Genomic DNA, 18,555 nt, shown 5'->3' on the forward strand with positions numbered 1-18,555 from the left:
CTTGAGTAGCTAGGATTACAGGCGTGAGCCACCAACACCCAGCTTCCATTTGTCTTTTTAAAACAAATATGTTTAATTTTGGCAGGAGTGGGGTTTGAACTTAGAGGCTCAGGTTTGCTAGTTGGGTGCTCTACCACTATAGACATGTCTCCAGAACTTTTTTTTGTGCTAGTTAATTTTGAGAGAGTGTCTTGATTCCTGCCCACGTGTGTGCCTGGGCTTTGATCCACCTATTTTCAGCTTCTTATTGTAGCTAAGATAATAGGTGCATGTAGCTGTACTAACTCTTGGGTGAGAAAAGTTCTCATGAACTTTTATGCCTGGGCTGTCCTTGAACGATGATCCTCCCAGTCTCATTCCAGGAGTGCACTATAATCCTATGATGGGCCCAGATGAACCCACTTGTCCATTAATTCATCAAGCAGCTTTATTGAGTGCCTGCCCTATGCCAGGCATGGTGCTAAGTGCTTAGAGGGTTGCTATGAAAGACATGCTCTGCCCTCTAGGAGCTCACTGTTTTGTGCGGGAGAGGAAGATATTTAGCCTGGCTTCCAGGTTTCCAAGCTCTCTGGCTGTAAGCCATAGGTGGCATCTTAGCTACCTATGCATGCAATACAGGTGTGGCTGCACTCATGCCTTCTTCCTCTGTGAGGAGGATCACATTCTGTGTTCGGAGCCTGTGTATGGGTATGCTGGGTCAGCCAGCCGAGATACCCAGCTCTTCAGCTCCCGGGAGAGGCCTTGACTGGAGAAGGCAGGCAGAAGGCAAGCTGCGGGGGCAGCAGCAGGACAGAGGTACAGGTTAGAAACAGCTGAGGGACTGAACATGGCCATCCAGAGGGCGACTGTGTGGAACCCCAGTGTCCAAGGTCAAGTGGAGGATAGAGCTGGTGAAGGCAACTGGGAACAGAGGGGGCGGGGGGGGGGCAGGGGGAAGAGGCTGCAGAGGGTAGGGTCCCCAAAGCCAGGAGGGAAGAAATTGCATTTGTTCCAGGTGTGTAAATAAGCCCGGCATAGTGGATTATGGGGGTTGACAGCTCATCAGTTACTTCGTCAAAAGTGCAGCAAGGCCGTGATCATCTCCAGAGCAGCTATGATTAAAAAAAGAAAGTCACATCACAAACATTGTTAGAGAGGCTGTGAGGTACGAGCCCTTGCTCACTGCTGGTGGGGGTCTAAAATAGTGCAAATGCTTTGGAAAGCATTCTGGCTAAACAAGTATAATACATTCCACCCCTAGTTATAGGCCCAAGAGAATAAAACAAACCCAGCAGGGTGCTGTGGCTCTTGCACTTCATCCTAGCTGCTCAGGAGACTGAGATCTGAGGATCATGTTTCAAAGCCAGCCCAGGCAGTAAAATCTAGAGGTTCTTATTTCCACTAAACTACTCCCCTCCAAAAAAGCTGGAAGTGGAGCTATGGCTCAAATGGTAGAGAAAAAAAAAAAAAAAAAAAGCTCAGAGACAGATCCCAGACCCTGAATTTAAGCCCCAGGACTGGCATCCAAAAAATAAAAATAAAATAAACTTGTAGGCCAGGGTGCTTAGAGACTCATGCCTATAATTCCAGCTACTCAGGAGACAGATCTATGGATTACAGTTTAAAACCAGCCTAGGCAGGAACATCCATGAGAATTCTCACTCTCCAATTAATGAGCAAAAAGCCAAAAGTAGAGATGTGGCTCAAGTGGCAGAGCTCCAGCCTAGGATAGAGCCAAGGGCCTGACTTCAAGCCATACTACTGGTGTGTGTGCGCGCGCATGTGCGTGTGTGCACGCGCGCGTACACCCACACCCACACCCCCACACACCAAAGAAAACCCCATAATCAAATGAGCAAAAACAAACAAAAAGCTAGCCTGACTAGTTCACATTTACTGCAACATTATGCATAGTAGCTCCAAACAGAAGCTATTTGGATGTTCATTACTTGATAGCTAGATAGATAAAATATGTTCTATTCATAAAATGCAATATTATTGCAATGCAGACAGCTGAGGACTGATGCATGCTGCAATGTAGGTGAACTTTGAAAATATGATAGTAAAAGAACACAGGTGCAAAGACTATAACACAGTATGTAGTTCCATTTCCATGAAAAGTCTAGGGCAGGCAAGTCCATAGGGTGGGGGCAGGGGGAAGGAGGGTGGTTGTACATGGGGCCAGGGATCTCTTTTAATAACTCTAAAAGTGTTCTAAAATTAGATTGTGGTGGACACTGCACTATTGTGAACCCACTAAAAAACCCACTCTCACTAGCTGGGTTGTGAGCCAGGTGTACTATGTCTCAAGAATACAGTTATATAAAGTAGTAGCTCGAGGGCAGAGCTGTGGTGCTTCTGACAGCTGGTACAGGGTCAATGCTAGGCACCCACATATGGTCTCTACCATCAAGCCAGAGTTTTGGTGATTCCTGACTCTTACTTCTGAACCTAGTGTGGCCTTTACTACAGGAAGCCACGCAGCCCCCCTGTGTCTGTGGCCATCTTGGGGGCCTGGATGAGGAAGGAAGTCCCAGCACCCATACTCTGTGGAGGGCCTGGGACCCTGCAGTCAAGGCTCTGTCTGGGGATTTCCTCTGTGACCTTGCTCCTCTTCCTGTCCCTTCCCACAGTGACAGTGCCTCCAGCACCCCCAAGACCCCAGATGGCGGACATTCTTCTCAGGAGATAAAGTCTGAGACCTCATCGAATCCCAGCTCTCCAGAAATCTGCCCCAACAAAGAGAAGTAAGAGTGTGTGTGTGTGTGGGGAGGGGTGGAGAGGAAGGTAAGAAGGTTGGCTTTTGCTATTTGGAGTCCTGAATGTACCCAATGCCTCCAGGCAAACAGAGCGTGACAACTCTTCCCTCTGGAACTTTCTGGAACCTAAAGGGAGCCAGTGTGGGCAAACTCCACTCTCTGCTGGGTTTGTTGGCCACTAAGTATGGGGAGGGCCTGAGGCCTGAGGAGACCTTGGTGCCCCCTGTAACCAGGGCTTGCTTGCCTTATGTCCTGTTCCGTGCAGGCCCTTCATGAAGTTGAAAGAGAATGGCCGCGCCAACATCTCCCGCTCCTCCTCCAGCACCAGCAGCTTCAGCAGCACCGCCGGGGAGGGGGAGGCCATGGAAGAGTGTGACAGTGGGGTAGGTGTACTTCGTCCAGCTGGTGACAGCGCTCTGGGGCCTAACTGGCTCCATGTGCCAGCTAAGGATAAGAAGAATAAAAAGAATAGTGCCGCGGGCAACAGGTGGCCTGGACAGCGGTCACCACCTGCAGGGGGCGGTGTTTGAGTATGGGGGTGTCTCTCAGTGGAGGACTAGAGCCAGGATGGGTGCTGTCCCTGCCATGGCACCTGGCTTGAGAGGGGACAAGGTCCTTCCTGGAGGCCCTTCCTGGAGCATGGGGTAGGGGGGTTCCTGGAGCCAGGGCTGGAGCAGTAGAAAGGAGAGAGTAGTCTTGGACAGGTGAAGAGCAGCAGCTGCCTGGGACTGGTGGGGTCTAACTGGGGCCCCCCTGGGCAGCCAATGTACTGGCCTTGCTCACCCAGCCTCACTCACCCAGCCTCTCTCCCCAGAGCAGCCAGCCGTCCACAACCTCGCCCTTCAAGCAGGAGGTATTTGTCTACAGCCCGTCCCCGAGCAGCGAGAGCCCCAGCGTGGGGGCCGCCGCCACCCCGATCATCATGAGCCGGAGTCCCACAGGTCAGTGGGGCCCGACTGCTGCTCTTGGGGTACCACGTCCCAGGCGGGAGCTACTGGCCCATTCCCACTCGTGCTCTGACTTCTGCTAGCTCCATCTAGCGTTCAGAGGCCATGCTCTTAGCTTGGGGAAACTGAAGCTCAGAGAACTGAGTCCTTTGAAGGAGGATCCCGTAGTGGAGGATCTGGGGTTGTATGGTTAGAACTACATGCTTTCTCAGCTGCCCCTCACCCTACTCCACACTCACCCAGGGCCCACTAGCCCGGCGATGGGCCGGATAACACCAGGGACCGCAGACAGCATGGGGGAAGGCTGCAGGGGTGAGCGGCAGAGTGTCCTGGAACCATGTAAAGTCAGTGAAGCGGGAGTCTGGGGGCGGCTGGAGAGAGAAGAGAGCTTTAAGCCACTATGGGTGGGCTTCCCGGAGATCCTGGTGATGTTTGTGGCCAGCAGTGGGAACTTCTGGAGCCTCTGCAGTGGCAGAGAAGGTGGCATGGAAAAAGACCATTTTGGTAGCTGTGTCCTGAGGATGGAAGGGATGGGTAGGAGTTGGGGCAGAAGGAGCCCTGCACAGGCACAGAGTGTGGCGAAAGGGCATGGGGATGGACGTCAAGGAAAAAGATGTACCGAATGGAGAATGGAGTGTCAGGGAAGCATCAGTCCTTGCTTGTTTGCCTGGCACTGTAGCACTTGATCCAAACTGCCAGCTTGGATTTTTTTGCTCGTTATTTTGGAGATGGCATCTTTAGGACTTTTCTGCCCAGGCTGGCTACATCCTCTAGATCTCAGCCTCCCGAGGAGCTAGGATTATAGGCATGAGCTCCATTGGTTTCTGGAGTCAACAATGCAGTAAATGAAGCCCTGATTGTAGTGCTTGTCAGCTTGGATGGTGTACGTTCTCTTTCTGTAGCTGATCTCAATCTGTGACATCCCTGAACACAAGGCTTGGGGTGGGTGGGTGGGAGATGCCACAGCCTAACCCCCACAGTGTATTCTGCCTCTTTGATGGAACAAATGTGAGAGGAGATAACATTTGGTAAGTTTTCTTGAATATAATCTATTTGCTTGTAAGCGTATATAATTTTTAAAATGAGTTCGAGCCAGATGATAGTGGCTCACACCTGTAATCCTAGCTATTTGGGAGGCTGAGAACTTGGGAGGACTGTTGTTTGAGGCCAGCTTGGGCAGATAACACTCATGAGACTGCTTTTTCAACCTGTGAGCTGGGTACAGCAACATGCAACTGTCATCCTAAATTATGTAGGAAACTAGATTGGGAACGTTGTCGTTCTAAGCCAGCCTGGGCAGAAAAGCCCATGAGACTACATCTCAATGGGAAAGACCCTAGTGTGGTGGTGCACACTTGTCCTAGCCTCAAATAGGCAGGTTGGAGTCCACACACCCAGGCAGCACAAGAAGAAGCTAGAAGCATGACCGAGCAATGGAGTTGTCAGCCATGGCAAGCATGAAGTCCTGAGTTCAAATTCAGGACTTTCTTTGTTGGACTGCCCAAAATGAAAACCATGACTGGGCTTACTCACTGGCACATGACATTTGTATGAGTTTAGGCCTTGTGTGGTGAGTGAGTCCTAGCCAGCCAACGCGCCCTTTGGAAGGGCACAGAGTTCCCTTTGTCCAGACCTCCCCCTTCAACAAATAACTGCCTTTCTTTCGGTTTTCTTTCCTTAGATGCCAAAAGCAGAAACTCCCCGAGGTCAAACCTGAAATTTCGCTTTGATAAGCTCAGTCACGCTGGCTCCAGTGCGGTAAGAAACCAGTGCAAGGATTTGTAGGGTGGGTACAGGGGAAATGCTCTAGGTCACACACCCCAGGTTCCTCTAAAAGCTGGCTTTCTTTCCTATGGACTGAGGGAGGGAGGTTGGAGTGGCTGTCTCTCTTCTGTGAGGGAAGGGGTCCCTTGAAGAGACAGGGGAAGGAGAGCTCTGGTCAGATCTGGGGGCGGGGTGGAGATGCTGTCTGTACAACCCCACACAATTCAGGCAGGGTCCTACCACTGCCTTTGCCGCTTTTGCCCTCCCCCCATCCCTGGGTCCCTTCCAGAACTCCCCTGATCATTGGCAAACCTCTACCCAAACCACAGGGGGAGCAGACTGTTAATCTGGTTCTTAAAATCTCTTGTATGGATGTTTCTCCAAACAGGGTCACTAATGTGAAAGAGGATTCCTTCTCCTGTGTGAGGTGAGGGTGTGTTTGTCCCTTGGGGCTCTCAAGTGGGGTATGTGTCCCTTAAAAGCTGGTGACCTTATGACCTGAGGATGGCCAGCTGGGGAGGCCATAGACTGATCTCGTTCCAGAAGCCTACTCAGATGGGCTTCCCTACGTCTGGAGTTAGGGGTGAGGGGAGGACAGATGCCTTGGTGTGGCTGGGAAGGGCTGTCCCGTGGAACTGGGGCAATCTCAGTAAATGGCCCCCAGCCCCAACATGGAGTCTGGTTCCAGCAGGCAGAAGGGGTAGTGCCTTCCCCTCCCTGGAGGGAGGATTTCCTCAGTTTACCTTGCTTCCTTGGTTCTTAGGCAAGCCTCTCCCTCCCTGTTCACGAAGGGCTCCAGGCTAGAAGGCATTTTCCCTGTATGCTCGCTGACATGGAGGCCTGGGGTTCCAGCAGAGCCCCTTCAGCATCATTGAGTCCTGAGCGCTTGCTAGTGGAGTCCTGAGCTCTTGCTAGCTCTTGCAGCTCCTCCCCTGGGGCTCTAGAGGTCTGAGTCACAGATGGGACCAAGGGGGAAGGGTGTAGCTGATCCTTCTTGATGTTAAACTGGTTTGAAAAGAAGGAAGGGAATGGGAATGCAGCCATTCACTGTTGCCGGGGCCTTGACGGTTCTGCTTGCCAAAGTAATGTTTATGCCCAACTTCCAGTACCCTGAGTTCGGTTCCCTTCTCATCCTTTGGGTAGTCAGTGGCCTGTACTCCACTCCTCCCTCCCAGGCAGCCACACCCACATTTGTTCTGGATCCTTCCTTTAACAAGTACTTGCTTTCCATCTCCTTCTTCTTCATGTCTCCTCCAGGAAAGCCTCGATTCTGTCCTACAGAAGGCTCCCTATTCCAGCCATTTGGGGGCGCTGTCCACTACTCTGTCTCCAGGCCTGCGGGCCCATCAGCTACCTGCCCAGCAGACCAACTATCTGCCCCACATCCCACCCTGCCGGCTCCTCCAACCCCCACGTGTGGCTCCCCATCCCTGGCTCTGGACAAGGCCTCTTTCCTGGAGGGCCCCCTGCTCCTGACTTCTGATGCGATGTCTGTGTGGGTCATTTGTCATCTCATTGTGTCTGCAGGAAATAGTTGAAGGGGAGGAGTGTGGGGGTGGTGTATGGGTCCTGGGGGCTTAGGGACAGCGGTAGAGGAGAGGGTAGAGGTGACTGCAGATTGTAAGGGGGACCCCTGGCCACAGGGAAGTGCCTTCCCAGAGTTCTGTCACCACCCAGGCATTTAATGGCAGAGGAGGGACTACTTTCCCTGGAGCTGAGATTTTCCCAGCATCCTCTGAGCTGCCCTCCATGGCTCTTACAGCTCTGGAGCAGGTGGAAGCTCAGAGCCAGATCTGGGCGTTGCTGGGACCAGACGACGCTGGGCCTAACTCCGCATGGGCTCCTGATTGTCCTTGCTCAGGGAGAGGCCCTGGACCACCTCTCTCCTTGGAGCAGATGATTTTTCTGTGAAGGGTGGGAGTCTGGGAGGACACAGGAACGAGGGAAAGCAAATGAGCCAGTGCTGGAAGCACATCAGGGGCTGAGGGCTCACCAACATCCTGGGAGTTCAAGGAAGACACAGTTGTTCAACCCACTGCACAGAGAGAGCGAGAGGCGTGGTGGGGGAGGACTCGGCAGGTTCCGGTCAGCCCAGTGTATGAGAGTCAGACTTAGGTGAGGAGAAGGACACAATGTCCCCAGCAGTCTTTTTTCTTTTGTTTTGATAGTACTACAGTTTGAACTCAGGGCCTCATGCTTGCTAGGCTGGGGCTCTTCTACTTGAGCCATGCCTCCAGCCCTGGTTTTTGCTGGCTATTTTTGAGATAGACTCTTGCTTCCTAAAGCAAGCATTGTCCTCTCCCCGCCCCCCCGCCCCAAGCTGTCATCTTGCCCACTTTAGTCTTCTTACCGTTGCTGGTCACAGGTTGAAGCCAGCTGCCCTCTGTGGAGATGGAGTTTCATGGACTTTGGCTTGGATCTGTGGTCCTCTCAATCCCAGCCTCCCATGTAGCCTGGGATGACAGGCATGTGTCACTGTGCCCGGCTATGGGTGGAGCAGTGGTTCATGAACTTTTCTGCCCAGGCTGGCCTGGTACAACCATCTTTTGGTTCTCAGAGTCCCATGTGGCTCAGATGACAGGTGTGAGCCACCAGCCCCCTCTCTCCCTCCACAGTTTTGTGTGTCTGGCCTCTATAGGGGGTCCAATGCAGCCTTGGGGGAAGGGGTCACTCCTGGCTACTATAACCTTTGGCCATGTCTGGCGGCTTGAACCCTAAACCTCCTCCTAAGTCCATTTCCAGCTGTAGGCCGCCCTCATGCAGTTGTCACTTCTAAAGGACTTCTGCAAGCCAGGTCCTGTGGGGGCACCATGCCAGAGCCACCTTCTAGACCAGCTTGTGTAAGGAGAACCCTTTGGCTTCTCCCTGCCTGGCTCTGCAGGGGGTGGGGCTGGGGGTTGTGATGCTAGGCGTAGGGGTGGGGGTCATCCAAGTTAAATGCAGTCTGAAGAGCACATCCCTGGAAGTCCTGCAGTTTCAAGTGCACACGGGCTGGCTCGGTTCTTGCTCCAGTGAGCAGGTGACAAGATCTCCAGCATGGCGCTTTATTGGTGAAGGGAATGGAACTCATTCCCAGGCCAGCCATAGAAACGGGACTGTTCTAACCATCGTCCCATTGCTTTGGCTGCCAGAGCAGAAAACCACAGTAGATCTTATATGCCGGCTGTGGGGACTGCTCTGTTACCCTGAGTGGGAAATGGGCTTATGTGACATGCTAGTCTGGCCAGCTTTGCTTTCTTGAGAAGGTCAACAAAATATCTGTGTTGCTTTCACTGGAAGTCAGCAGTTAGTGTGGAACATGGTCAACGATAACTCTTCATTCCTTCACAATTCTTTCTTTTCTCTTCTTCCTCCTTCTCCTTTGTCTTCTGTTCACAGTGCTGAGGATGAATCTGGGGCCTAATTCATGCTGAACTCGGGCCTTAAAAATGGAGATGGTTAGGAACTGGGCACTTGTAATCCTACCCACCCAGGAGGCTGAAATCTAAGGATAGTGGTTTGAAGCCAGCCTGGGCAGGAAAGTCTGTGTAACTTTTAATCTTCCAATAAACTACTCAAAAACATTTTTTTTTTTAAAAGCTGGAAGTGGTGCTGTGGCTTAAGTGGTAGAGCACTAGACTTGAGTGAAAAAGCTCAGGGACAGCACTTAGGCCCTGAGTTCAAGCCCCCAGGACTGAAAAAAATGGAGATGGTTAGCAAAGCCCTAGGCTCAAGAAACGAGGAAGGGGACACAGCCGGTTTAATAGTTCTCACCCTGACCCAGTTCAAACACTACCTTTGCATTTGTTTTTCAGTGCATAAGACATCTCTTGGGAGAGCGGATAGGGTTTTAGTAGATCTTAGGACTTCAAGGGCAAGGGCCTGGCCTAGAACCTGTGGCCCTTTTTCCACCCCCAGACTCCAGCTACCCCTTTCCAAGGGCAAGGACCACTCAGTACAACTTGTTAAGGCTGTACCTACAGCCTGGTGTGTGTGTGTGGGGGGGAGGCTGCTGGGTGTTGCACTGAGTTTCACCCCCAGTCCCTTGCCCCACCCCAGCCCTGTGCCCTCTCCTCTCTGCTGAGCCATGTGCCCCGTTGGGAGGTTCCAGACAACATTCTAGGGCCAAGGGCAGTCAAGTCTCACACTGCTGGGACAGTGGCTCTGCCCTGTGCCTTACCAGCCCTGGGGAGAAGGGGATTTGGCTGGAAGACTGGAATCGCATTGCCATTGTCTTTGTGACCTGCCCCTTCTCTGCTCCTTAGTACGTGTGCTAAAGTTCCCTGTCATGGTGGCCTCTCACCCCCGCCCCCCTCAAGCTCGGGGAGTGATGATGTGTCGTGTCAGAGATTTCTATGAGTAGAAGCTAGGACGTGTAGCTTGGAAGTGGCCCTTTCTTTCTTTCCTCTTAGTGAGGAGGTGATTTGTAGGTCTCTGCCTATGTAATGTAAATAGTGTACATTTAATTTATTGCTATGGTAGCACATTGTATTTGTTAATGTATAAAACAAATTCTCAAAGGTTGACAAAATGTATATTTTGTTGCTTAAATGTGTCTTTGCAGAAATTGACAATAAATAACATATTTTGTGTCCATCAGTGTTCAGACTTCTTTGTGTGATCTAGGTCAGGTCTGGGTTGTCATCTTTGTCATTCCCTGGAGATTGTAAATTAGCTGGCCAATAGATGTGTTACTTGAGTTTGAAAGGTGTTTAAAACTTCTATGAATCCTTCACTGATGCTTAAGAAAAAAAATCATCCATAATTGAAAAAAGAAGCACCTAGAATTTTACATAAAATCCCATTTTTCTACTTTAACAAGCCAAATGCTGTTTATCTTTTACTTCGCAGGCATGAATTGGTCAGAACTCAGTGGAGTTTGTCCTTTTGGGTGGGATTTAAGTACACCACAGATACCACCACTCCCTGCTGTCCACCCCTGCCATATTTTATTCATTCCCGCTTGCTTAGCTTCTGTATGTGTTTGAGATCCCTGATAGTCACTGGCTTCTGGTTTCCTTCCTGCATTTTCACCACTTCTGCCCATTTTCTTTTCTGGAATTCCTGGTTCACTTCCTCAAAGATTCTCTCATGATTACCTGTTCCCTCTTCCCATCTTCCTTTGCCTCTTGAATGGCCATGGCTTGTCCATGCTCTCTGCTTTGCACTGTGTGATTGTATACCTAGAAGTAGAAGTAAGATATTGTCACATCTTTTTTTCTTAAAAGAGATTTGAAGGCAAGGGACAGCACCATTCATGGACCTGGTTTTGTGATCCTGGGTAAATAAGTTCCTACAATTTGCATTTTATTTTATGCATTATTAGAAATATAATCTATAGCTGGGCACATAGTGGCTCACAGCTGTAATCCTAGCTACATAGGAGACGGAAGCGTAGAGGATCAAGGCTTGAAAGCTAGCCAGGTCAGAGAAGTCTGAGAAACTTCATCTGTAGCTAACTAGCAAACATCGGGACTGGAGGCATGGCTCAAGTGATAGAGCACCAGCCGAGCAAACAAGCCACGTGAGTGCAAGGCTGAGTTCAAGCTCTGGTACCTTATACCACAACAGATGCAATGCATATGGATAAAAATGAATTTAAATATGGGAAAAAACTTTGAAAAACAAAACCTGGCAAGTGTTACTCAGCAGCAGAGGTTCAGTAATAATGATGGGAAGAGCTGATACTTATTGTAAGATGGTCACATGTTTTGCATACATAGTTCTGTTCAGTGTGACCTCTTAGTACTTAAAAATGCAATTGTGTGAATAGAGAGCTTATGGGAAAAACAGAGTTAGGTGCTTTGCACTCCAAAAGTTCATCCATGCTACATAAAACAATGGAAAACACAACTTTATGGATGTTAAATGATCCCAAAATACACCCACACTGCAATCAATAAGGCTTTTTACCCTGAAGAAGGCCTGAAGTTTGCTTGTGGGGGTGGGTGGGTGTTGGGAGGCTTGTCACTTTTGAGTTAGTGTGGAGAGGGGAACAGTGCCTGAGGCTGGATGAGGGTGGTGGCAACAGATGTGGAGAGAGAGGCCCATAGTGCACTTGTTGTATTGGGGTAGCTGGCAGTTTGAGGTGTGTGTGTGTGTGTGTGTGTGCGCGCGCGCGCGCGTGTGTGTACGTGCAGCTGTTTGCATGGACTTACCAGTTGAACCCAGAGAACAATTCATTTTACATGTAAGTTGTTCCCTAGCCTCTCAACTGAAATGGGCCCAGTCTCCACTTGAAAAACAACTCAGCAGTGTTCAGCACTGGGGGTGCATACCTGTAATTCTAGCTACTAAGGAGGCTAAAATCCAAGGATTAAAGCTAGACCAGGCAAGAAAGTTCATTAGACTAATGAACCAGCAAAAAAAAAGCAGACGTGGAGCTGTGGCTCAAGTGGTAGAGTGCCAACCTTGAGTGAAAAAGGCAAGCAAGGTTGTGGGGTCCTGAGTTCAAACCTCAGTACCAACCAATCAACTATCAATCAACCAATGAAACAAGTCAGCAGCCCTGACTACAGTCTTGTTTAATTATTCCAACAACTCATTATTTCCATCTTACTTAAAGGCTAAAGTCATATGTCAGTTTGTGATCCAGATCTGCTAGGCAAACTTTACCACAAAGATAAGTTCCTGGCTCCCATGAGCCCTGGATTCCCGGAAAAACAACGAGCCAGCTGCATCTCCTGGCTCTGTATTTTCTTTGCCCGGTTTGATCCCCTGTCCTGAAGTTCCCTTCTGCAGCCTCCTGGGCTGGGGGTGGCAGCTGTGATGAGCAGAGCCTCTTCCAAGCCCTTGCTTTCCAGCTCTGTTTTAGATTCCATCTGCTCAGTCCCCGGCTGCAGGTGAAGCTGAATCTTTCACACAAACACCCTGTGCCTCACGGTGGCTTCTTCCTTGCTTCAACCTTCCTTCCTACAAGCTGGGAGGTCCTGGCTGGAGCTGGACACTTCGGTATGTGTGGGACAGGGCTGAAGGAGGGGAAAATCCTGCTAGCACCCTGAGAGCAGCCCTGTTAGTCTAGGTATCCAGGCTGGCACCTTACCATTTGAGCCACAGCTCCACTTCAGCTTTTTGGTGGTTAATTGAAGAGCAGAGTCTCATGGACTTGCCTGCTTAGGGTTGGTTTTGAACCATACTCCTCAAATCTCAGCCTCCTGAGTAGCTAGGATTACAGGCATGGGCCACCAGTGCCCAACTTCTTCTATTCTTGTTACCTAACCACATTTCTTTTCTTTCTTTCTTTCTTTTTTTGTGTCAGTCATGGAGCTTGAACTCAGGACCTGGGCAGTGTCCATCAGCTCTTCAGCTCAAGGCTAGCACTCTACCACTTGAACCACAGCACTGCTTCTGGCCTTTTCTGTTTATGTGGTGCTGAGGAATTGAACCCAGGGTCTCAGTGCATGTGAGGCAAGCACTTTACCACTGAGCCACCTTCCCAGCCTTACCTAACCACATTTCTGTCAGTAATTTTTCATCTAAGGAAAATTGTTTGACCCTGAAAACTGGCTATAACTCTCCCCTTGTCTGGGTAGTGGTGAGCGGGGTTTGAGCCCTCTCTCCTATTGCAATAGTTTGGAATAATGTCTCCTTTGCTTGTTTAACTCTGGTGCAATGTTTCCTTGCCAAGGGTTTGTCTGCCCTCCCACCATGACCCTCTAAGGTCTTCCTATAATTCCACAACAGTGGTGGGGGTGGGGAAAAGAGACCTATCATTTTGAGACTGTCGCTACAAGAGCACTGTTTCCGGCACTCTGAGGACCAGGCACTGAGTCAAAAACAATGCATGAGGAGACAAGCCCGAGATGCTGAGTGAGAAGCTGGAGAAGGCTGGACAGCTGTCATCCATGATACAAGTCTGACTCTGAATGGAGAGAAACAGGAAGGGAGGTTGGGCAGAGATGGCAGGGCAGTGCTCAGATGTCAGCAAGGCCATCAGGAAGTTTTGTACACAAAGCTGTCCTCCAGAACAATCCTGAATTGCCCAAGGATGAGCTTGCAATCTAGTCATGGGGCGGGGCGGCTGTGGGAAGCCTGGGTTGGGTGTAGCTCCAGTCCAGCTCCAAGGGTGAGAACTGGTGGGCTGGTGTCTTAAAAGCTGGTGGGAAAGCCTAAGAACCAGGAGAGCAGAGACAATGGCTGTCACCCAGATACAGTGAGAGACTGATGGTGCCCTTCCCGTCTGCTTGCTCCTTCCAGGTCCTTAGTGGATGAGATGATTCTTACTGATACAGGCAAAATGGCTCTTTACTCAGGCTAAGGATTCAAACATTAATCTCTTCCAGGAACACCACACAAGATACAGGCAGAAAGAATAGTTTGCCAACAATCTGGGTACCACGTAACCCAGTCAAGTTGACAGCTAATACCATCACTTAACTCAAATGCCATCCCTCCTACATCCAGCTAGTCCTCTTACATTGCTGAGGGCATGAGGTGGGGGTGTGGAGTTTATTTTATTTTACTTCTTTTCTTTATTTTCATGTTACTAAGGGTTGAACTCAGGGCCTACCCTTTTCTAGCCAAGTGTTCTATCCCAGCAGGAGTTATGGGTTTTACTGCTGGTTCAGATGCCCTGAACCTTCTCTGCATATCTGCAGGGACTCTGTTTGCATGACTCCGGTGGCTGTTCAAATTTGAAAGGTGACTTTGGCGAGTCATTTGTTAGGGTCTGTCAGAACATCACCCCTCAATCACTTTATGGCACACCCGTGTTCCCGTGGCAGGCATCCTTTAGGGGACCCAGATACTGAAAGAACTGAGCATTCAATTGAAAATAAAAATATCGCTGGAGCCTCTGGCTCTAAAACCAAACAAGATGAGCAGAGGAAAGGTGTAGTAGGAGGTGCAAGCTAGACACAGAACAGCCTGTGGAAGGAGCCACTGTGCATCTCACCCCCGTGGGGGACGTGTTCTCCATCGTTTAATGATGTTCAAAGCAGAATAAACTAGTAGCACAGTAAATAGACTAAAGAATGAGCTGACAATGGGCTCCCCCAAGTGGAATAATAACCAGAAACAACCTATTGAGAGGAACGAATGAGAACAAACACTCCCATAACCATGGGAAATAATGCAAATGACTAGAAAGATGTGGATGAGCCTGTTCTAGGAGTCACACTTACACTTAATAAGAAAGAGAGTAGAAAGTTTGCCCATATTATTGGGTTGGTGAATTTTACTGATCCTTCTGAAAGACACTGCATTAAAAAAAAAAAGGATGAGCAAGGGAGCTGTTCTAAAATACTAATTGCTAGGTTTTATAAGAATGTATCATTACGAAGAAATCTGAGGAAAGATCTGGGGGAAATGGGAGTTGGGATGGAGGCAAAATCCAGCTGTCTCATTTAGAGCACAATCGTGAATATACTGGAAAAGATTTTTAACTTCTTTTTGTTGTTGTTGAGGTTGGTTGTGGGGCTTGAACTCAGGGCTTGGGTGCTCAAGGTTAGCACTCTACCACTTTAAGCCACAGGACCCTTTCCAGTTTTTTGGTGGTTAATTGGAGATAAGAGGCTCACCAACTTTCTTGCCCGGGCTGGCTTTGAATGACAATCCTTAGCTCTCAGCCTCCGGAGTAGCTAGGATTATGGCTGAGAGCCACCAGTGCCCAGCAACTTTTGTTTTCTTTTAACGTTATAGAATTTTCCACTAAGGAAGAGATCTCCAAAAATAGGAAAAGATAAAATGCTAGCAGATACAAACACCTATAATCCATTTTATGGGCTTACCAAGGCTAAATTTTTTTTGGGGGGGTGGGGTCCGGTGGTGGGGCCTGAACTCTGGGCCTGGGCGCTGTCCCTCAGCTCTTCAGCTCAAGGCTAGCGCTCTACCACTTGAGCCACAGCACCACTTCCAGCTTTTTTCATTTTAATATGTGGTGCTGAGGAATCGAACCCAGGGCCTCAAGCATGCAAGGCATGTGCTCTACCACTGAGCCATTCAAGGCTAAAATTTTAATCTAAGATTTGAAGGCAATGTCTGGGTTGGGTGTTGAAGAGGATGGATTTTTCGCAGGGCTGGATACTAGCTCACACTAGCTTAAGCAAAAAAGAGTATTAAAAAATAGGCGTATTATGTGTTTTCTAGATTCAAAGGATGAAGATGCTGTGCCCCCAAGAGGACAGCAAAAGTGGGTATCTACTCTCAGTTTTCATTTTTTCTTCCTTGGTTCTTTGTGTTTCTTTTCTTACTATTGTGTTATTGGCCTTTTCTTTATAAATGTGCTATGACTTTTTGTTTTGTTTTTATTCTCCTCCCTAACATTATCTGATGGGGACTCAGCACTAAATTACCCTTCATTGACTGGATTGGGAAAATGAATCTGAGCCCTTTAAGTATGTTCTTTACTAGCTGGTGTAATGCTAAACATTGTCAGTAGAGGGGGCAAGAGGGACCCAGCAGGAGGGGAAGACGTTTGCTTCCAGGGACTTTTGTTGTCAGGCAAGCTCTTATGTCAACTTTGGCAGGCTCTCACATAAGGACTGGCTCCTGCTGTGTAGGCTCCTCTTTCAGGACCAGCTTCTGGTAGAGCACCCAACTTCTTCAGGGAGCAGCTCCTGAAGGGCCTGGCAGCTAGCAGCATCCTATAGTCAGACTCTTCTCCTGCCAATAATCTCTTCTTGCCTGTACTCCCTCAATTGCCAGGTGACCCCACTCACTGGAGAGCCTCCAATGAGATACCTCCCAGTGAACAGGAGTGAATTTTCAGAAAGTTCCACTAGTTGGATATCGTGGTGACTCACGCATCTAATGTAACTAAAGGCCAGGCAGGTCAGATCTTAGTTTTGGGGTAGGAGCAGCTCTTCCTTGGGCATTTTTCTCATCCCCGAGGGCACTGGCTGTGTCTTGTTTCTGCCCTGTTTGTGTGTGTGTGTGTGTGTGTGTGTGTGTGTGTGTGTGTGTGTGTGTGTGTGTATGTGTGTGGTGTTGGTCCTGGGGCTTGAATTCAGGGCTTCACTTAAGGCTTGTGCTCTACCATTTGAGCCACATTTCTAATTCTGGATTTTTGCTGGCTAATTGGAGATAAGAGACAAATGGACTTTACTGCTAGTGCTAACTTGCAATTGGAATCTTCAGCTCTCAGCCTCCTGAGCAGCTAGGATTACCGATGTGAGCCACAGGCACTTGGCCAACTTCACTATTCTTTCGTGTACACCATCATCATCATCACCCTTTTGGTCACTGCATGGTACTAATGACTGTTGTCATTTTGTCCTTTTGTCAGCCTTCCAGATGGGGAAGGGCCAGGAGATGGGGCCTGGGGCTGTATCAGGGAAGATTAGCTTTCCTAGCATGGGTTTCTGTGCACAGTTCACATAGCTATCCCTGAGTACAAAGGGATCAGAAGGAACGGTATGATTTTCAGGTACACAGTTTTGAGTGTGGAAGAGGCCCCACTTAAAGTGACATGGTGGACAGAGAAACACTATGATCCAGGGGGAATGAGGAGGCATGTTAGGCCAGGATATGGGCCGGATGGGGTACAGATATGACAACCCATTCTTGAATCATTCCCTCAAAGGCAAAATTTTAAAAAATGATGCGAGAGATAGCCAATATCTCACAAAACAGAAAACAGCCAATCAAAAGTAGCCCAATGAAAGACACGAACCTTCTTGGCCCTGTCTGCACATTGCTATTTAGGTGCTCTGGTGGTGCTCATGCCTGTAATTCTAGCTACCCAGGAGGCTGAGATCTGTGGGTTGCAATTCAAAGACAGCCTAGGAAGAAAAGTCTGTGAGACTCTTATCTCCAGTTAACCAGCAAAAAACCAGAAATGGATATGTGGCTCAAGTGGTAGAATAGTAGTCTTGAGTAAAAAAAGCTAAGAGTTTGATGCCTTGAATTAAAGCCCCAGTAACTGGCACACCACACACAAAAAAACAAAATGTACAAATGAACAATAGCCAGCAATGACAAAAATCAGTGACAGTTGTGGTATTTGCATTCATCTTTTTAATAACAGTGCCTAAACTCAGTGTTTTGCAAAGAGTAAATTCTCTTTGGATGTATTTTTATTTATTTGTATATTTTTTTTGCCAGTCTTGGGTCTTGAACTCAGGGCCTGGGCACTGTCCCTGAGCTTCTCTGTGCTCAAGGCTAGAGCTCTACCATTTGAGCCACAGCACCACTTTTGGCCTTTTCTGTTTATGTGGTACTGAGGTCTTCATGCATGCTAGGCAAGCACTCTACCGCTAAGCCACATTCCCAGCCTGAATTTATTTTATTATGAGTTTTTAATTCCTAGTTTACTGGGAATTTTATTTTTGTTTTAAAAATCAGCTATCACATCAGTTTTATCACATGGTGGTGATCCTGAAATGACTCGTTTCATGTTGTTCTTTTAATTTATTCCTGGAATTAGTCTGAAATTAACCTCTTAGGTATAAATGTGGGGGTGGGGTGGGGGAGGGGGGGCCGGGTGCTGAAGGTTACAACAGCTGTTTACAAGGAGTCGCTGGAGAGTTCTGCAGGCTGCCACTGGATGGCGCTCGCAGCCTGCTAAACGTGAGAACAAGGCCTGTCGCGGTTGGGGACCGGGAAATTCGAGGGCCGATCCCTCCCGGCGTTTCATTAGCTGGTTCTGCGGAAGGCCCGCCTTCTTCCTATCCTCATTGGCTAATCTGCCCAGAGCGAGTGTTCTTCCTTACCGCAGACTAAAAGCCAGTGGACTTTACCTGCCTGAGTCTTGCTGAAGTCCTGGCTCTCCTCATTCATTTCTAAAGCTCTCCTTCAAACCACCATAGCCCAGCGACCAACCAACCATTCTACCAGTTACCATTCAGTGCCCATGCCTTGGATGGATGGTAGATAACTTTCAAGACACACCTGGAGGCCATAATGGAGTATTATCTGCCCGAGGCTGAGAATGGGGTCCTGTGGTCAGGCACACTGACCAATTCAATCCTGTAAAGTTGTAGTATTCGTGAGACTTTATTAAGTACCGGACTGGCAAGATCTGGGGAGGGTGGAGAGGTAGGCAGAAAGCAGGTGAGACTTCCATATCTATTTTTTAAAAAAATCACTATAATACATGAGCTCATTCTGAACTGGAGAGATGTTCTGATTACTTCTGTATAACCTGCAAGACAATGCTTCTGCATAGCTTCAATGTCCCTTTCCCCAAA

At 48.8% G+C, this 18,555-nt stretch overlaps 1 protein-coding gene across 9 annotated transcripts in view; it reads left to right on the forward strand.

Annotated features, from left to right (window-relative positions):
- Rap1gap2 (RAP1 GTPase activating protein 2) overlaps window positions 1–10,024 on the forward strand; it is a 198,383-nt gene extending 188,359 nt beyond the window's left edge. For 7 of the 9 annotated variants that reach the window (XM_070027519.1, XM_070027514.1, XM_070027515.1 and 4 more), the window contains 6 exons: window positions 2,613–2,726; window positions 3,004–3,121; window positions 3,553–3,679; window positions 5,367–5,443; window positions 5,838–5,876; window positions 6,707–10,024. In XM_070027519.1, coding sequence (XP_069883620.1) covers window positions 2,613–2,726; window positions 3,004–3,121; window positions 3,553–3,679; window positions 5,367–5,443; window positions 5,838–5,846 — 445 coding nt within the window. In that variant the 3' untranslated portion in view covers window positions 5,847–5,876; window positions 6,707–10,024. Of the gene's footprint in view, window positions 1–2,612; window positions 2,727–3,003; window positions 3,122–3,552; window positions 3,680–5,366; window positions 5,445–5,837; window positions 5,877–6,706 lie in introns of those variants that run through there. The other 2 variants (XR_011373062.1, XM_070027513.1) reach the window with 2 other exon arrangements.
- The last annotated feature ends 8,531 nt before the right edge of the window (window positions 10,025–18,555 follow it).

Source organism: Dipodomys merriami, unplaced genomic scaffold (assembly GCF_024711535.1).
Source record: "Dipodomys merriami isolate MVZ:Mamm:240054 unplaced genomic scaffold, mDipMer1.0.p SCAF_19, whole genome shotgun sequence".
Lineage (NCBI taxonomy): Eukaryota > Metazoa > Chordata > Mammalia > Rodentia > Heteromyidae > Dipodomys > Dipodomys merriami.